The 19,021-nt window shown below is 46.3% G+C and overlaps 2 protein-coding genes across 6 annotated transcripts in view; one reads left to right on the forward strand and one right to left on the reverse strand.

Moving 5' to 3' along the window:
* zc3h18 (zinc finger CCCH-type containing 18) overlaps positions 1 to 4,547 on the reverse strand; it is a 28,742-nt gene extending 24,195 nt beyond the window's left edge. For all 5 annotated transcript variants that reach the window (XM_062461153.1, XM_062461155.1, XM_062461156.1 and 2 more), the window contains exons 1-5: positions 4,376 to 4,547; positions 2,646 to 3,604; positions 1,914 to 1,998; positions 1,404 to 1,555; positions 1,205 to 1,300 (exon numbers count right to left, since the gene is read on the reverse strand). In XM_062461153.1, the coding sequence (XP_062317137.1) occupies positions 1,205 to 1,300; positions 1,404 to 1,555; positions 1,914 to 1,998; positions 2,646 to 3,590 (1,278 nt within the window). In that variant the 5' untranslated portion in view covers positions 3,591 to 3,604; positions 4,376 to 4,547. The remainder of the gene's footprint in view (positions 1 to 1,204; positions 1,301 to 1,403; positions 1,556 to 1,913; positions 1,999 to 2,645; positions 3,605 to 4,375) is intronic.
* Positions 4,548 to 4,933: 386 nt separating this feature from the next.
* On the forward strand, positions 4,934 to 15,737 carry trhr2 (thyrotropin releasing hormone receptor 2). Its single transcript, XM_062461165.1, has 5 exons — positions 4,934 to 5,133; positions 7,684 to 7,830; positions 7,988 to 8,398; positions 8,852 to 9,266; positions 13,246 to 15,737. The coding sequence occupies exons 3-5, from the start codon at positions 8,013 to 8,015 to the stop codon at positions 14,242 to 14,244; spliced, it is 1,800 nt and encodes a 599-aa protein (XP_062317149.1). The 5' UTR covers positions 4,934 to 5,133; positions 7,684 to 7,830; positions 7,988 to 8,012; the 3' UTR covers positions 14,245 to 15,737.
* The last annotated feature ends 3,284 nt before the right edge of the window (positions 15,738 to 19,021 follow it).

The raw sequence follows: 19,021 nt of genomic DNA on the forward strand, positions 1-19,021 counted from the left end.
CTGCGGTCTTAACGTCATGTGCGGGTGTTGCGGAGGCGTGCTCAGCATTTATAGTTGTGCGGCCTTGTTGTGTAGATGGCCATCGCATTTGTTTTGCACTAGGCGGCGCAATCGAGCAAAATAGCAGTTGGTTTCGTTGTAGCGCAGGAAAACCTCACAGAAGGAAGATACTGTGGTTTGGCAAAAAAAAGAATATTTTGGGCATCTTCCCCAATATAGATAGGTAGCTATCTACCATCTATAGCAAGCTACCTAGCAAAAAAACGTTATGGTATGACAGGTTACCAGAGAACCAGTAAAATTGTATATCAGGAGATGGACAATCAGCTGGAACTTAAATGTAATTAGAAACAGACAGAAGACGCAACAAAGCTCTTGGGGGGGGGGGGGGGGGGGTAACCTTAACATACAAGTGTTACTCTGTGTGCATGAGGGCAGGTGTGTGTGTGACAATTAGGGCTGCAACTAACGATTATTTTAATAATCGATTAATCTGACGATTATTTTTTCGATTAATCGATGAATCGGATAAAAAACAAAAACAAAAAAGCATTAATTTCCAACCCTTTATTCAAAAACAAAACTGACAGTGCAAATTCACAGTGCTATTTTCAAAGATTAGTTATTTTCTATCATTTTATTTGAAACTTCATTGAAAAAGTAAAGGCTGTGGAAGTATACCAGACATTGTTAAGATACTCTGGTGTCTGTTTGAGGTTTTATATTCCTAAAAATATTATAAAAGTCTACATTTTTCAAAATGGTATGGGTTGTTTTCACCCGGTCCCTAACGTGATGCTGCAAAGTAGCGTCTTCCGAATGTGAGACGAATGTCGAATATGAAACGAACTTCACCTCGGTCAATTAACACACTGTTTCGATGTATTTAGTGTGAAATGCTCCGACACCTTGGATGACTTGGGTCGTACTGATTTCTCTGCCTCCGCCATGTGTTTCAGAACAACGTTACTCAACAACGTCTCTCCGATGGCCTTTCCTCTACCTCCGCTCCGCGCTCAACTAAACTTTTTTTTTTAAATACTCAAACATCTCTGCGACATATGGAGTGGCGTAATAATCGCGCGACACAACGAATCGATAATGAAATTAGTTGCCAACGCTTTTAATAATCGATTTTAATCGATTTAATCGATTCGTTGTTGCAGCCCTAGTGACAATGTCCATGGCTTTGATGGTGTCGTACCTCTTTGGCATGCCTCAAGCCCCTCTCCCAGGCACTCTCGACTGGGGGCTCCACTGGAGGGGGGGGCGGGGGCAGCTCCTCTACCACAGGGGCACCCTGGTGGTGGTGAGGAGGGGGGGCACAGTTAAACCCACAACACACAACCATACTCAGAAAGACACACATTAGAACATAGTCAGAACACTAGAACATGGCATACCCAGGGGTTGTTGGGCATGAGTGCGTGTGGTGCCCCCCCGGGCGGGGCTCCGTTAGGGGAGAAGGGGTCTGGCTTGCTGATGAGTGAGTAGTTGCCCTTGTCGTTCACTCCAGGGTGGATGAACCTGCAGCTCATGCCCCAGGTGCAGTTTCCTGTGGACGGGGGACAGATGATGGTGAGGATTAGCTTAAGAATGACTTCTAAAGATTTGAAGAAGAAATGTATTCAAACCCTTTTCTCTCCAATTCGTGATGCAACAATAACTTCCATCATTGATGTAAAGCCCAATGGCTCCCTCTACTGTTAAGTTTCAGTATTGGCAAATACACTGCAAATGAATATGTTTGCTCAAACTGACTGGTAGTTGATCAGCTTCATTGATAATTATATTCACATTAATGACAATTAGATGAATCAACTATCAATGAATCATTAACACCTCTCATCGTTATGTTTGTATGCACCTGTATATATGCGTGTTTGTGCACTTCTGGAGTCTGGACCACTCACCTTTAATAAAGAACCGACAGATTGGCCGAGGTCTGATCTTGCGGTCCATGGGGTCTTTGACCTCGCCCTCCTCCAGGTCATCATCCTAGAGAGCAACACACCACACATCATCCCTAACTCATTCTGAGCACCACACATCATTCCTGCATCATCCCTACATCCTACAAAACACCACACATCCTCCCTACATCCTACCAAACACCACACATCCTCCCTACATCTTACAAAACACCACACATCCTCCCTACATCCTACAAAACACCACACATCCTCCCCACATTCTACAAAACACCACACCATCCACACATCCTACAAAACACCACATATCCTCCCTACATTCTACAAAAAAACACACATCCTCCCCACATTCTACAAAACACCACACCATCCACACATCCTACAAAACACCACATATCCTCCCATCCTACAAAACACCCCACATCCACCCTACATCTTACAAAACACCACACATCCTCCCTACATCCTACAAAACACCACACATCCTCCCTACATCCTACAAACACCACACATGCTCCCTACATCCTACAAAACAACACACACTGTATCGCCCCCATGTCCTACATAACACCACACTGACGTGTGGAGGATTCCCTCCACGTTTGAGAGGTGACAGAAGAATACACAGCATCATCCCCGTCCTCAGACAACTCCTGTTCAGACTGTACAGCCAGCGTATGGGAGGGATTCGACCGGGACCCTGTGAAGACTTACATCGATCTCTCCCTCATCGATCTCTCCGTCATCCTCGTCCTTCTTTTTGTCCCTGAACGAGTCCCTCCGCCCCCTCTCCATCGCCCTGCCGTCCTCGGGCCTCTTCGCCTCTTTGGGCGACGGGGGCAGGATGCGCTTCTTCTCCTTCTTCTTGACGCTCTTGTTCTCTCTGTCCTCCTGCTCGTCCTCCCCGGGACCCCTCTCGCCCTCCTCCTCGTCCTCCTGCTGCTGCTGGGGGGCGCTGGGCTCCTCGGGGACCTCCTCGTCATAGTCCAGCTCATGTTCGTCCAGCTCTCTGGACACGGAGGACGCCTCCTCCATCTCCCTCATCACCACCACTCTCCTTTGGTTCCTCTCGTCCTCCTCGTCCTCCTCCTCCTCGTCCTCCCCCTCTTGGGGCTCGACACCCACGGATGATCCCACGCCGTCGTCCCCTTCTTCCTCCTTCCCAGTCCTCCCTCGCCCTTCGTCCTCCTCCTCTTCGGCCAGGGAGAACCTGGGCCTTCCTCTGTACGGTTCTGAATCAGGAGACTGGGGCGTGTCCTCAATGACTCTGTCCTCGCCCTCGTCATCCTCCTCAGCTGATTGGATGGCCTGTGGACCATCCCCATCCAACAGAACGACAGTCTCCTCCTCATCCTCCTCCTCCAGCTGCTCCATCCCCATGTGTTCCAATCTTCCCCCTGCCTGCTCCTCGTCCTCAGGGTCAGAGACAAGCTCCTGGACCACCTTCTCCTCCTCTTCCTCCAGCTCTGAGTCCCCTCCTCCCTCTCCGTCCTCCAGCCTGTCCTGGTCATCCTCATTGAGGAGCTCGCTGTCTGAAATCAGTCTGTCCTCCTCATCATCCTCCTCCTCCTCCGGAGAGTCCAGCAGCTCGTTTTCCGACAGCCCCTTCTCTTCCTCAGGTGACTGGGGGGACAGGGTGGGGCTTTCAGGAGTGTCCATCGGAGAACGTGCCACTGGAGAAAGACAAATACCATGCAAAAGATGGTTAATACGTGAATAGAATATTGTATATTTGACAACCAAAACGTACACTGGTACACATGACTACATATGTTTCACAACACAAACGTTAGTTGGAACATAAATGTTATGACCTTTACTTAAAATTATTGTATGTATATTACATAATTATCTAATACACCCCTTTCAATATCAAACGTTTAAATCTGTGTTTGGTAGGTCATTTAACGATGTGCACTAATACCCAGACACCAGATTAGCGGCACACAATTTTCGGGGGAACAAAACATGGTTGAATGGGCTAGCTAATGTTCTATCGTTCAATCATCCCCGAACCTAATTGGTAAAATGCAAACTATTCGATACTAATTTAGATAGTCCGCTTTCAATAAATAAAGTATAAATCTGGAAACTGTCCATTCGTCAGTAAGCTAGCTCTAGGTACTAGCTAACTAATGCTAGTTGCGGTCTGGCGACGATGTGGATCACTGATAGGCTACCCAGCAACAGTTAGCCAGCTAGGCTAGGTAGGCCCTAAATTTGACAGCGCGGTGAAAAAGACACGATACATTAAACATATCTCCAAACTATACAACTAGCGTGTTTTAACAAAGTTCCGACCAAATCCACACACTAAAATCAAGTTGACACGGACAAAATTGCTCTACGATCGGCTATGAAAGCATGCTTTTCTACAATGCAGCCATCCCTTTCTCACCAACCAAGTTGCTTATGTCCGCTAATATTTGAAGGAATTCAGTCACCTTTTCAGCCTGAACCTCTTTGAAGACAGGGTCGACGTCTTAGGAACTACCCAGATTTTTTATTTAAGTTTTTTACTCTCCAGTGTAAATAAGTGTATGTCTGATTTATCCGCTATGTTGAAGAAAACAAAAAAACCTACACGATACAGAGAGAGCGGCCATCTATGGCGGCCATTACCTTTACGTCATCAAGATACGACCGTGTAGATCGCCGCGCTCACGGCACCCGTGCACCCGTACACCCCCTCCCCTATCTTAGATCAAATTGCCTAACCAGAACCTGCAATTGAAAGGAAAATTTGAGTAGTTCAAACAGATATAGGATTAGTGTTGAAGGAAACAGTACAATCCAAACGCGGCCAATTTTTTTTCAAGAACATAGAACAAATGCACCTAAAAGTTATAACAGTAGTGCTTGTTTGACGACTTATTTGAAAACCACGTCCTGAGACGAAAATGGCAGCGTCTGAGCGCTAGGGGGGGGACATGAGTCATGAAAAGTAAGAAGCGCTCAACTCCTTGGCACCAAGGAATCAGCGCACAAGTGAGCGTTGGAGAGGTATGATCAGAGCGCATAGAAGACAACTCCATGTTAGTGTTCTGGTCCACCGAACTGTCCACTGGCTAACTTGGATAAATAAGACAAATCTGATCCCCACTAGGCTATATTTGTGTCATAAAAGACGGACAGAATTTGCAGATGGAGAAGATATAGAAGGGGATAGCGTGTCACACTTGGTAGCAAAAATGGTTATGAGGTAAGGTTATTCGCGTTTTGACTTGACCGCTGGCAGCTGAAGCGTAATATGTAAATAAGTTGTGATTAATTTTGTATTTGCTGAAGACCATAACCTATGCAACATTGTCATAGTCTACATATACTGATAAAAGCCTAATTACAATAATGTATTAAGCACTTGTTTGCATAGAACCAACCATGCAATCATAGTAATTACATCTGTAACAGTACTCTTAGTAGGATTGCTGAATGTCACTTTTTTTTAAACTAGCCTAATGATACACCATGTTCTTGGTCCAGTCAGATTATTGCTATTGATGCAAATACCTGCTTATCTTTTTCTCATCTCCATCACATGGCACTATCTATGACCAGTATGTTGTTGTGGTAGGAGTTAGGTGCTTGTTAAATGAATAATGCAGCTATATTTTATTCATTCCTGTTTCACATGACTTGTCTTTATGGAATGACATTCATGTCATTCATTTTCATCGGAATCATACATCATCAATATTTATTAGTCATGATATGTGGTCATGAACTGTCCAGATGCTTGTGAGAGTCTGACTACATAAATCTGTAGGATAAGAGCTGTGGAAGCCTCGGGACAGGCTGAGCTAAGTACCCAAGAGAATCAAAATCCAATTCCAGGGTGGGGGTAGGGAGGAGACACGGGGGGGGGGGGGGGGGGTCATCCAGGGCCATCAAGGACAGTATAGAATCCAGACTATAACTGCCTCAGGGGTGAATGACCCAGAGCGGCAGCAGCACACCAGGCTGTGGAGGAGTAGAGCTGTGCTCCTCTTGTGAAGAGCAGACCAAGTGAACAGAGTCACAGAAAAGTCAGTGGCTTTGATAGGCAATTTTTAAGATTATGCCACATTTCAACCCATTGATTAACTAGGTACACAGCGTTGTGTGAAGTGTTGTCTCAGTCAAGGCTCAGTGAAGTGTGTTCTATAATCCCTGGGGAAATAAATGGGCTTGGGCTGGAGTTGAGGAGCTACGCAACATGAAGGATTGTTCGTCGAACCACCGTGAGGAGCAATTTCTTTAGCGTGGTTTAATCTAAATTGTGCATGCCCACACACACAGACACACTGCACACGCACGCCTGCATGCACACATGCATCCACACACGCGTATACACACATTATTGACAAAGTTTGGTATTGGTTTTTCTGTATCGTATAAACACTTGTTATTATTGTAGGAAGTTTTATAGATTTTTATTCTGGGCTTGAAATAGCAGTCACTATCCCTGCAAAGCTGTTGTGAATGAATATTCATTTCAAACAAACTTTACTGGGCGGTAGACATGGTGAGAGGAGAGGGGTCTCAGGCTGACAGTTGGAAGAAAATATAAATGACTTTTCATTTCATGTCCGCCTCAATTTATTAGACAGAGCCCTCAGGAGGGGAGATCCAATCTCATTTACAAAGCAGAGAAACAGGGGAGCGACCAGCAGAGGCCTGGCCTGTTTATGCTCCCAGTCACTCACACTCACTCACTCACACCCTCACCCACTGGAACCCTCACTCACACCCTCACCCACTGGTACACTCACTCACTCACTCACACCCTCACCCGCTGGTACCCTCACTCACTCACACCCTCATCCACTGGTACCCTCACTCACACCCTCACCCACTGGTACCCTCACTCACTCACACCCTCACCCACTGGTACCCTCACTCACTCACACCCTCATCCACTGGTACCCTCACTCACTCACACCCTCACCCACTGGTACCCTCACTCACTCACACCCTCATCCACTGGTAGCCTCACTGGTACCCTCACTTATTCACACCCTTACTTACTCACACACTACCACAATACGTTCGCTCATGCATATACTCATTTACTCACATAGTTGCTCATTCACCTACTCGCTTACTCACTCACTCGTTTACTCATTCCCCCCCAGTCACTCACCCGCTCAGTCCCAATCCCTTGTCTAACATGCTCTAGAAAACACAGTTTATTACATGTCTTTCTTTCCCAGGATACAGTGGTCATTACATTATATAATTTCATAATTGGAATAACATGACAACATCTATATCACAAGGAGAAGTCTCACTGACATGCAGGCTGGCTGTGCTGGCTCACTAACTGACTGGCTGGGTGACTGGCTGTACTGCCTAGCTGTCCAACAGGCTGGCTGCTTTGGTTGGTTGTGCTTGCTGGCTGGCTCGCTAACCGTCTGGTTGAGTGGTTGACTGGCTGAAACTGAAAAATGAGCAGAGCTAAAAGGCCTCATTTGAATAATTGCCCGTAGAGCATGTGGTGCCTGGATGGTGCTGATGTCAAGGCCATGTGTTCATCAGCCTGCAGGTAAACTACCAGAACACTTCAGAAAATCAGAGAACACTCTTAAAAAGGCCCTTACTTACCACCATGGTGTTTAGACAAGCAGCTGAATTCATCTGTCATTCCCACTCAGCTAGAATCGTGCGCTCGTTTTACCATGCCTGTGCAATAATAACTATCAGCATGTCAGGGTGAACACTCCCCATGGTCCATTTATGTCCAGTTATGTTCACTTCTTTCTCTGATTTGCAGCTGGATCAACTGAAAGCTCATCTGTGCTGACGAGCCCAGGGAAAATCGACATGTTGATTTGATGAAAATCAAATTACCTCCCTGTGAGACCTGTGTCTGAGGAGATGAACTGCCATCTTATTGAAAAGGCCAAGAGAAACAAATAAGGTAAAGCATCTTTCAAGAGGAACATTAGACCCGTTCAACCATCTACTCGCCATGTTTAAACAGGGTGTTCATTTACAAGTCACTTTTCACAGACGTGCAGACAGAAAGAGACAGCACCTCTATTGAATCCCAGTTTTAATCCCATTCACACAAACAGCTCAATCCTCACGTCACCATCAAACATGGCTGAAAATGGGAGCTCTAGAATGGACACGCCCACCAACATCTCATTGGTCAGCCCCGGGGACCCTGTCTACCAATCCCTGGAGTATAAGACGGTGTCCGTCTTCCTGGTGCTGCTGGTCTGTGGTGTGGGAATCGTGGGCAACATCATGGTGGTCTTGGTCGTCCTCACAACACGCCACATGCGCACGCCCACCAACTGCTACCTGGTGAGCCTGGCGGTGGCTGACCTGACGGTGCTGGTGGCAGCCGGACTGCCCAACGTCTCCGACAGCCTGACAGGCACCTGGGTGTTCGGACACGCGGGCTGCCTGAGCATCACCTACCTGCAGTACCTGGGCATCAACGTGTCATCCTGCTCCATCACTGCCTTCACCGTGGAGAGGTGAGAGACATTTACATTTACATTTAGTCATTTAGCAGACGCTCTTATCCAGAGCGACTTACAGTAATTACAGGGACATTCCCCCGAGGCAAGTAGGGTGAAGTGCCTTGCCCAAGGACACAACGTCAGTTTGCATGACCGGGAATCGAACTGGCAACCTTCGGATTACTAGCCCGATTCCCTCACCGCTCAGCCACCTGACTCCCTGAGAGACACTGCTGTTTCGAAAACCCCGGTCACACCTGGGGTCAGGTTAGGCGCGTTTTGATTTGCAACGCCGTTGGGCATCAGCATGTCCTCCAATACGGCCTTTACTGTGGAGAAAGGGACATGTTCGCCACCTGGGTCAACCCCAGGTCTGTTACATTGGTCGATGGGAAAGTCATTTGGGTGTATTGGATTCTCAAAGCTAGTTGTTCCTAGCTTCCTCTGACATCATCTGTTTGTCTCCAGGTACATCGCCATATGCCACCCAATGAGAGCTCAGACGGTGTGTACGGTGTCTCGGGCCAAGCGCATCATCGCGGGAGTGTGGTCGTTCACCTGCGTGTACTGCATGCTGTGGTTCTTCCTGGTGGACATCCATGTGGGGCGTGACGGTACAGTGCAGTGTGGCTACAAGGTCTCACGGAGCCTCTACCTGCCCGTCTACCTCATCGACTTCGCCGTCTTCTACGTGGTGCCCCTCCTCGTCGCCATCGTGCTGTATGGCCTCATCGCCCACATCCTGTACCTCAGCCCGCTGCCTAACTGCCCCGAGGCCGGGGGGACCGCTAACGCCACCACGCTGCGCCGCAGCTGCCGCGAGCCCCCGGAGAAGGGGGGTCGCCAGGGCCGGGCCAAGAGCGCACTGTCATCCAGGAAACAGGTGTGTTACGGGAGGCCCCAGACACGCACTTTGTCTCCATTTCCCTCCTGTCACCCTCCCCTCACCCCCTCCCCTCCTGCCCTCACCCCCTCCCCTCACCCCTCCCCTCACCCCCTCCCCTCACCGCCTCCTCTCAGTCCTCCTCCCCTCACCCCCTGCCCTCACCCCCTCCCCTCCCCCCTCACCCCCTCCCCTCACCCCCTCCCCTCACCCCCTCACCCCCTCCCGTCACCCCCTCCTCTCACCCCCTCACCCCCTCCCCTCACCCCCTCCTCTCACCCCCTCACCCCCTCACCCCCCCCCCTCTCAGCCCTCCTCCCATGTCTCCTCCTTCTTCTTTCCTCCTCCATCCCCAGAGTGACTGGGGGATTATCCCCCTTCTGCTAAGTGGTCAGCTCTTTCCAGAGCCTGGTGACATGGCATAAATTTACCTCCAACCTTTAAGACTGTAATGGTTTCTTCTTCTTCTTCCCCTGGCCCCTGCTTGGCAGATCTCTCTAAGGAGCAGGAAGACCTTCCAGAAGAGATGTTTTACTGAGCTCTCAATGTGTTATCGGAAAGCCCGTAATTGCATGTGTCCACTCATCGGTGTGATGGTGAAGCTGGGGTCATTATCGTCAATGGCAGTCTATGATGTCAGATTCTGCCTCTAGAAGACACAGTTCAGCTGGAGCACATTCCATCCAATAAGAACAAAACATTTCATGGTTCTCAGAATGCTGCTTTATTAGACGGTTTCCCAATGGTTTGAATGACCAACTTTAAATTGAAAATATGTTTTTCCATCTAATGTTCAATCCATCTATTGGGATTAGGTTATGTTTTAGAGCGAGGTGGCTCCTGCCAGGGGGGCTGTGTGCCAAGTGTCACTTCATACCTCCCAGAATAAACATTTATTCCTAAAGAGATTAAATAACACAGCTAATGTTGTTTTCCTGCACTTTTTACTTTATTTCTTATTTTATACAAGGAAGTTTTAGGGGGAAATACACTTCCTCTAGGCTTCTTACAGAAATAAATAACACATTAGGGTGAAATTAACTGGTGTCCAGTTATTTTGATTGTATGCTATAGTTGGAATGTAATATTAGAATCTAATGATGGATATCCCCAAGTAAATAGGTAAGGGGACGCTTGAATGCTCAGGTCTTAGCCAAGATCAAAGGTCATAGCTCCTGGAAGAACAGATCATCAGCCTGATAGACCATTGATCTATAGATCCAGTACTCCGCCCACCTAATGGAGGATCATCTAGGAACACATTAGGAACAAATAGGCTACCGGGACCATAATAGGCTCTCTGAACCATAATATATAAACTGACTGGACTACCGTAGGGTGCCTGGACCATAATTAATGACTGCCTGGACCTTAATATATAGCCTGCAATGATCATAATATATGTACACTGACTGGACCATAATATAAAGTAGGGCCTGCCTGGACCAATAAATATAGGCTGCCTGGACCATAGTATATACATAGACTGACTCAAATTAATAAATAGACTGACTGTGCCAGAGCTAGCAGAGGGAGAAGAGAAGAGTAGGTCTACATCTCAACCTCGTTAACAGCTGAATACAATTGTAGTGAATTACTTCTATCTGGAGGGCTCCATTATTGTGTGTGTCCTTCTAGATATTTTTGTGTTTCTGTGTGATTTTAGTGTCTGTTTCATGCCTGAGCCAAGGAGTCAGGGAAGAACAGGCAGCTCTGCAGAACACAGCCACTCAGAACATTCTGCCATATGTGCACAGCTGCTGTATCAATGTGTGTGTGATTGTAAACATGCGCTCATGTATATGGATGTGGGTGGGAATGCATGTGCGCGCTTGCTTTGTGCGCACGTTCAGTGCGTGAACACACGTTTAGGAATGTGTGACTGTGAAGATCCTAATCGCAGTGTTCAAAGGGGGTTTCATTTGAACTGAAGATTTGCATAATGTGATTTGGGATTTGCTCTGAAGTGTGCTTAATGCTGGAGATGATGTCATTCCCTCAGTTCCTCAACAGGCTCGCCGGGTTCCTCTGTTCTCGAGACTGATATGATCAGATAAAGAGCACGATAAGCCTCTGTTCTGAGAACCACACGTCTATGACTGTGATCTCCTCAAGCATCTTGCCAAGCAGCAGACCTGACGGGCACATGGGTACAAAATACTCGAGGGGATTGTCTGATATCCACCACTGGCTTTGCTATAGTTTGTCCTTTGGTGGGATTTGTAGATAATCAATCAAACGCACCTCTTGTATCTGACTGTAGGAGGTCCTTGTGCTTTAGGTGTCTGATTGGTTACAGCAGCATATTTACTTGGAGACCAGAAACCGTCAGGACAGTTTAACCTGTTTTCTACCTACAGTGAACCCGTGTCAGTTGCTCTAATCGGTGCATCTGTCGTGTGCAGCGACCTGCTCTGGCAGCGCCGCGCGGGGCTGTGTTTTCCCGCTCATCTGGAGTGACAGTAATTAGATTTGAATTCAGAATGTCGCTGTGATCCGCGCGCCTCTCATTATCACGTCGGTTGATAATTAGAAGCGCGACTCTCCGCCTCTCTCCTGTTCAATTACGAGCTTAGTTACGCTGTGGCGGATCCCTTTATTTCACCTGAGAAGGCTGCTGTCACCACCGTGCGCGTTCTCACGGGGATGCTTATCTCACTTAGCATTTATCGCTAAAGAGGCGCGGGTGATACTAAACCCTGTTATCGTCATGCCAACGCCTCGCACCTTTGTTCTGCTCTGATCAAATACCGAGGGAATGGAGAGCAAAAGTTGGCTGTGTGATTTAACAACACTGTTTTGACGCAGGAGAGAGAAGTGTTTAAGGGGAAAACAGTTACAGGGAGAAAGGGAAGCTGGGGGGGGGGGGGGGGGGGGGTGGGTAGGTGGTTGAGGGGGTGGGGTGTAGTGGAGGCCTGTGGTATTGTCTGGAAGCGATAAGGCTAATGCCTGGAGTGCTGAGCTGGGTGGGACTGGGCCAGTTGTCTCAGGAGGGTTGAGGAACCTCTGCCTGAGTATGACTGTCGCCATGGTCACAAAGCCATGGGCTGAGTGATGCTGCTCTCTGCTATCTTGCCTTACCTCTCTCTCTATTCTGCCTCACCGTCTGTCTCTCTCTCTGTCTTTTCTGTCTTTCTCTCTCTGTCTCTCTCTCTCTCTCTCTCTCTGTCTTTCTATCTCTCTCTCTGTCTTTCTATCTGTCTCTCTCTCTCTCTCTCTCTCTCTCTCTCTCTCTCTCTCTCTCTCTCTCTCTCTCTCTCTCTCTCTCTCTCTCTCTCTCTCTCTCTCTCTCTCTCTCTCTCTCTCTCTCTCTGTGTCTGTCTGTCTCTCTCTCTCTCTCTCTCTCTCTCTCTCTCTCTCTCTCTCTCTGCCTCGGCTAATCTTCTCTCCACTCCTCTCTCGTTCTCTCCCAGTCTCACCACCTTTCTCTCTCTCTCTCTCTCTCTCTCTCTCTCTCTCTCTCTCTCTCTCTCTCTCTCTCTCTCTCTCTGTCAACAGCGTTCCATCTTCTTCCTCTCGCTCTTCTCTCTCACGCCCTCTCTGCTCTTTTTCTCTTTCCGTCTCCATCCCTGCGTGTCTTCTATTCCCTCTCTTTCCCTCAGTTTCTGTTGTACTACACCCAACTCCTGTCGCCCCTGGCCCCCCAGCACCCCTGGGTTTCCTACACCTAGGACAGACAGCCTGCCGGGCAGAGACGACTATCAACAGCCCTTTTTACTGAGCCTCACACACATGCTCACATGCACGCACACACTGGATAGGAGTGGGATAGGTCAAGGAGAGATCAGATGATATTAATGTGTTTTCTGTTGCAATATTGAAGTGTCTTTAAAGTGCAGTGAATAGATTCAGATATGATGTCACTCTGCCTTCTCTGGCTTCAAGGTTGACCAAAAAAAAGGAAAGTGTCTTCTGACAAGTGTTCATAGTCTAACCTCTTCTCTAATGCCCCCCCCCCCCCCCCCCCCCCCTTCTCCAGGTGACTAAAATGTTAGCGGTGGTTGTGATCCTTTTTGCCCTCCTCTGGATGCCCTACCGGACGCTGGTCCTGATCAATTCCTTCGTGGCCACACCCTACCTGGATGCCTGGTTCCTGCTGTTCTGTAGGACCTGCATCTACGCCAACAGCGCCATCAACCCTGTGGTCTACAACCTCATGTCCCAAAAGTTCCGCTCCGCCTTCCGCGGGCTGTACAGGTGCCAGAGGCAGGACTGCCACCAGCGGAGGATGTCCTTGGTGCTGACCAGCTACAGCACTGTCAGGGACCCAAGGACCCCCCAGAACACCAGCAACGGAACCAATGGGAATGCCCGCAGAGTTACCATGAATTCGACTACCCCCAAAGACTGTAGCACAAAGAGTTGTTCAGGTGACCTTGTGACCTCCTCGCCTAATGAAAAGAAAGACAGAGATCCAATCAACAAATTAACTGCCAATGGTAAAAAAGATCTAGAGTCTACTGAAAACTCAGTAGCCAGTGAAAAATGTTTGGATTGTATAGACACCTCCTTAGCCAATGATACGAGAAGTATTGATTCTATGGATACCTGTTTAGCCAATGAAACTAGAGATATTAATTCCATGGACACCTCTTCAGCCAATGAAACAGGAGGTATTGTTTCTATGGAAACTTCATTTGCCAATCAATCAAGAGGTATTGCTTCTATGGACTCCTCCTTAGCCAATGACACAAGAGGTATTGATGCTTTGGAAACTTCCTTAACCAATGACATGAGGGGTATTGTTTCTACAGAAATCTCCATAGCCAGTGATAAAAGGAATATAGATCCCAACAGCATCCCCTCAGCCAATGACAAGGAAGAGTTAAATCCTGAAGACATCTACCAAGAGTCCAAAACAAGGGGGGAGGACACTTATTCTGGAGAGGACAGTGAAACCTGTCTCCATGATGAGCCCAAAGCCCTTCCCAGGAAGTCAAAGAGGTGTGGGGAGGAGCTGAGCCACACTGTCATATAAGGCCTGTTACCATCCAGAGTCTCATGATGCAGCTGTCCACCACAGTCAAGGATGACACGGCCGTCTGGGATAGATAAACACAGCCCTCTTATTAACCACACCCCTTCAACATCTTCTGTGGTTTGTTTATCATCCACATGTTTATTTCGTTTATTTATCCAGGAAGTGCCATTGTGTGACTGCCCTAACCTGTACTGGCTGAGAATATGCCTTCCCCCTCATCATTTTCATTACCATCATCTTAATCCTTCCCATCATCATCTCCATTACCATTCCCATCATCTTAATCATTCCCATCATCATCCCCATTCCCATTATCATCATCATAATCATTCCCAACATTGTCATCACCATCATCCTCATTATCATCATTATCAACAACATGTTGCTGCCTGTTAACTAATATATTAATTAATTAATTAATATTCATGTTATTGAATATGACATACAGTATTATATTTCCAATTCTGTTGCCAAACCAAGGGAGAAGAGGCTGTATGGGGTTTTCCTTTTTGGTTTTTAGCTCCGAACGCTGCTTTCTAATGTTTAAACTGCTGTCTGTTAGGCCTGAAGCATAAATTGAAATCTGTGTATCTGTAGTAAATGTGTGCCGTGTGTATGGTGTGTGCATGAGTTTGTGTGTGTGTTTTTGGAGATTATACTGTAAATGTATTTCTGCTCAGCCTTCATCTCAGAGCGCTAATTGTCTGTGCTTAATTATCTATCAAGGCCTCTCTAGAAACATCCCATTGAAGACTGTCTGAATCCTGGCTGTATATCACACGCCTTCCCTCTACTGGTCTATTCATCTGGGAGGGTGTGAATACATCCTCCCTTGGTCTTCTGCCGTATTTTGGCTGGCAGTCAGATTCCACTTTTCTTTTTATTCTCTCGCTTTCCTCTCCCTTTCGTCTTGGCGTACCTTGTCATTCGGTTCGGAGACACTCCGAACAAAAGCAGAGCTCTTGCTGTCAGAGGTGCGAGTGTGCGTAGGAGAAGCAGAGGCTTCTGTTGCCACGTGGAGTCGGCAGCACCAGAAGGCCTGATGGCGGGTGTAGAGGGGCACAACATCTTTCACTAGCTGTAATTACAACCTTCTTAGATAAAAGCTGAAAATACATGAGAAGAACTCCTATCTGTAATTATAAGTGTTTGGATCTGATATTCCTCTGGTTTGGAGACAAGAAAGTGTGCCAGTTCCTTTTTTTTTTGGCTGGTGTGATTTAGCTGGTATCATTTTGAATCTTAGAGAGCTTTGATGTTGTGTCATCAGTGTGTGCTTTGTGGCTTTGAGACTTGACATCTTAATGAATGTCAAAGAGCTCTACAGATAGATCTATGCTGTTTATTGTAATGGTGAACTAGCTCTGTGTGTGGTGTGGTGTTATACGAGCAGTTATACGATAATGGCTATGCTTTAACTATACGTGAACATGGAATAAAGTTTTGAGAAACATTCTCTTTTCATCCCATTTGTTATTTCTACGTAATGTTTTTTTACTAACATTTTTTGAGGAACGTAAGTGAAGATTGGAATGTTGGATGTTTTAAAAATTACTTTTTGATCAGCTAGTCTTAGGCAGGACTAGTTGTGAAATTGACTTCCCAGCAGTGATTCAAATAATAATTCGTTTTTCTGTTGGTTGATTCAGGGGGTTCTTCATATTTCATAAGTCAAAATAAATGCATTGTTCTTGACTCTTTAAAGACCATTTCAGCTCAAGTAATTTTATGATGAACCTACCGTAAGCTCACCGAGTTTTTTGTTACATGTATGCAGTATAGAGAGACAAAGACAGAAAATTGGACAGCCATCTGGCTGTATGTTCTATGCCGTGATTTCACAATCTCAATTATTACAGTTTTGTTTTCCCAAAATGTTTTCTGTAGTTCACATCGAGGGTGCTCACTACGCACACCGTGGGTAAGTGCTGTTGTCAGGGACGAACATTGTTTACCGGCGTCAACAAACCATAATAATAGTTCACATTATATTCTTTTTATACAATAATGACAGTTCATACACTTATACACAGTAATGATAGTTTGAAAAGATCATGTGTCTCCTCTGGTGGTGTGGCTACTGGAGGTCTGGAGAGGATACTCTTTCATACATCAGCTGAGTGGTGAGAGAACCACACTAGACAAGAAAAACAACTCTAGAATAAAGCATAGATCCAACCGAAGGGAGGTCAGAGGACGGTTTTTCAAAGGGAATTCAAGGATAACTGAAGAATAACAGAAGAAAATACAATCAATAAGTGTTTAACAAAATAATCAAACTCTCCGTTACAGTCAAGACATTTATCATGTATCAGTCAGCCTCGACCAATCAGAAACACTTCTCTAGCCACCGGCCTCAAATAGCCCTGACCCCCAGGTGCCAGGCTCTGACGGCTCACTGATGGACTGTTACTGATAGACAATGTATTGAGCATCAGGGCCGGCCCGACCCAATAAACAAACTAAACATTTGTTTAGGGCCCCGTGATTGGTTCGGATCCCCCCCAAAACAACAATAGTAAAAAAAAAGACTTTTTGCCAATCAAAGGGCACTTTGATTTGCCCACTTGGCCCTGACATTATATTTTTTTAGGGCCCCCAAAACCCGAGGGGCCGGCCCTGCGTGTCCCCCACAACTCTCCTTCAACAAACAAAGTCAATGAATTCAGAGAAATACAGAGCATATTACAAGGAGAATTATAATTTATATAATAATAATAAAATAAAACAATTGTTAAAAGATTAAGTACAACTTGTACTGCAGATTGTGATTACTGTACCACAGCTGCTAAATCCTTAAATTTCTTCAATTTCATGCATTTATAAACACAATAAATATAGTTCATACATTAACACAATAATCATTTTATTCATACATACAGTATATACACAATAAAAAAAGTAACATTTGTATAAAACACCAATTTTGATCCGCTTTAATTAGCAGTGTGAGCTGTTCAATAAAACAGCTGTGTGCTGGTGAGTGTGTTTGTTCTCTTCCTGTGTATGCATGCATGCATTCGTTTGTTTTTGTGTGTGCATGTTTGTGTGTTTGTTTTGAATGCATGGTTGTGTTACAGTAATCAGAGACAGTGTGTGTGTGTTTGTGTGTTAATGTGTGTGTGTGTTTGTGTGTGTGTGTTTTTGTGGCAACAGTCTCGCCGACATTATAAAACAAAGAAAGGTAGAAACACTTTGAGCTGCAGCACTAAGCGTCCACTTCAACTGCTCATAGGCTCCACATGCTAATCGGGATCAACAATTCAACCAATACAAATCTAAATTTTAAATCTTTCTAAAGTGCTCTACAATGGAAGCAGACAACCTTGGATATTTACATAGATAAAACCTGATGCATTACTGTAATACTTCATATGCATATGCATATGCATATGCACTTCAATGCATATTTAATGAATGGTGCTCTATTTACACTATATTACTGTAATTTGTCATTTCATCATGGCTTTCTCTCTACAGACGATACAGAATGAATGGAAAAGGAAAGAGAAGCATTGTGGGGAAGAGAGAGAAGGAGAGAGCGAGAGAGAGACAGAAAGAGAGAGCGAGAGAGAGAGAGCGACAGAGAAAGAGCGAGAGAGCGAGAGAGAGACAGATAGAGAGAGCGAGAGAGAGAGAGCGAGAAAGAGCGAGAGAGAAAGAGCGAGAGAGAGAGAGAAAAAAAGGAAGTCAAGTGTAAGTGAAAGACTCCACTTCAATCTGTCTATCCTCTCCTCCTCATATGGTTTTGATATTGAGTTTGGGGGTTGGAGAGGAGTGATGGCGGGTGGAATGGGGGTTATGGGCCTTACTGGGCGCCCCTGGTTGTTTTGTGCTCTGTGTGGCACACAATAACGACCTGTTCCAGCCTGCTGCTCCTCACCATGTCAATTCCATTAGATATGCTCCAGAGGCTAGGCTCAGTCGGCCTCCAGCCCACCTGCCACTCACCCTGCCTGGGCAGCTCACAGACACAGGCTGCCCCTACACTGGAGACCTGCAGGAGACCTGAAACCTGCTGGCCAGGAGAGGAGACCCTGCAGAGAGAGAGAGAGAGAGAGGGAGGGAGAGAGAGAGAGAGAGTGAGGGGGGGATGGGAGGGTGGGAGATAGGGGGTGGGAGAGACAGAAGTAGGGATGGAGTGAGAAAAGTTGAGTGAAAGAGGGAGCTGTCACAACACTAGCAAAGCTCCAGAGAATGAAAGATAAATGGGCCTGTCTGTCTTGGAATCCATGAACACTGCCCTGTGAAACAAATAACTCTTTTCGAAGAGTTTTGTTTTGTTTCAGCACTACGCTTTGATAGCTGTGTTCAGATAAAGCTTCACATCTCCTCCTCTGTGTAATGATGGAGCCATGCTGACAGGTGCTGTGGCGTTCAACAGCTGGGTGTTCAGAAGCGTTTCACAACATGCTGATGTGTACAGCTTAGTGGTAGAGCATTTGACTGCACATCAAGCGGTCACATGTTCAAATCCCCCACTTCATCCCTTTGGATAAAAGGGTTTGCTGAATGAATACATTACTGCATGAAATCCTATGTACCCCCACAGTGAACCAAGGGTACATTACACAGCAGTAATTTGTACGTTACTTCTCTGCACAATTATACAACATGGTACTTGAGTCAATGTTGTTGTTGCACTGTCTTGTAATCTACGCCGCCAAAATTAGATTATGCCGTACTTAAGATATGACATTGTTGTCTTAACTGCAGAATTTTGCAATATTGTCGTGGAGATTTTGTTATTGCACTGTGTCTGCATTGACGCACT

The sequence above is a fragment of the Osmerus eperlanus genome, chromosome 5, assembly GCF_963692335.1.
Source record: "Osmerus eperlanus chromosome 5, fOsmEpe2.1, whole genome shotgun sequence".
Taxonomy (NCBI): domain Eukaryota; kingdom Metazoa; phylum Chordata; class Actinopteri; order Osmeriformes; family Osmeridae; genus Osmerus; species Osmerus eperlanus.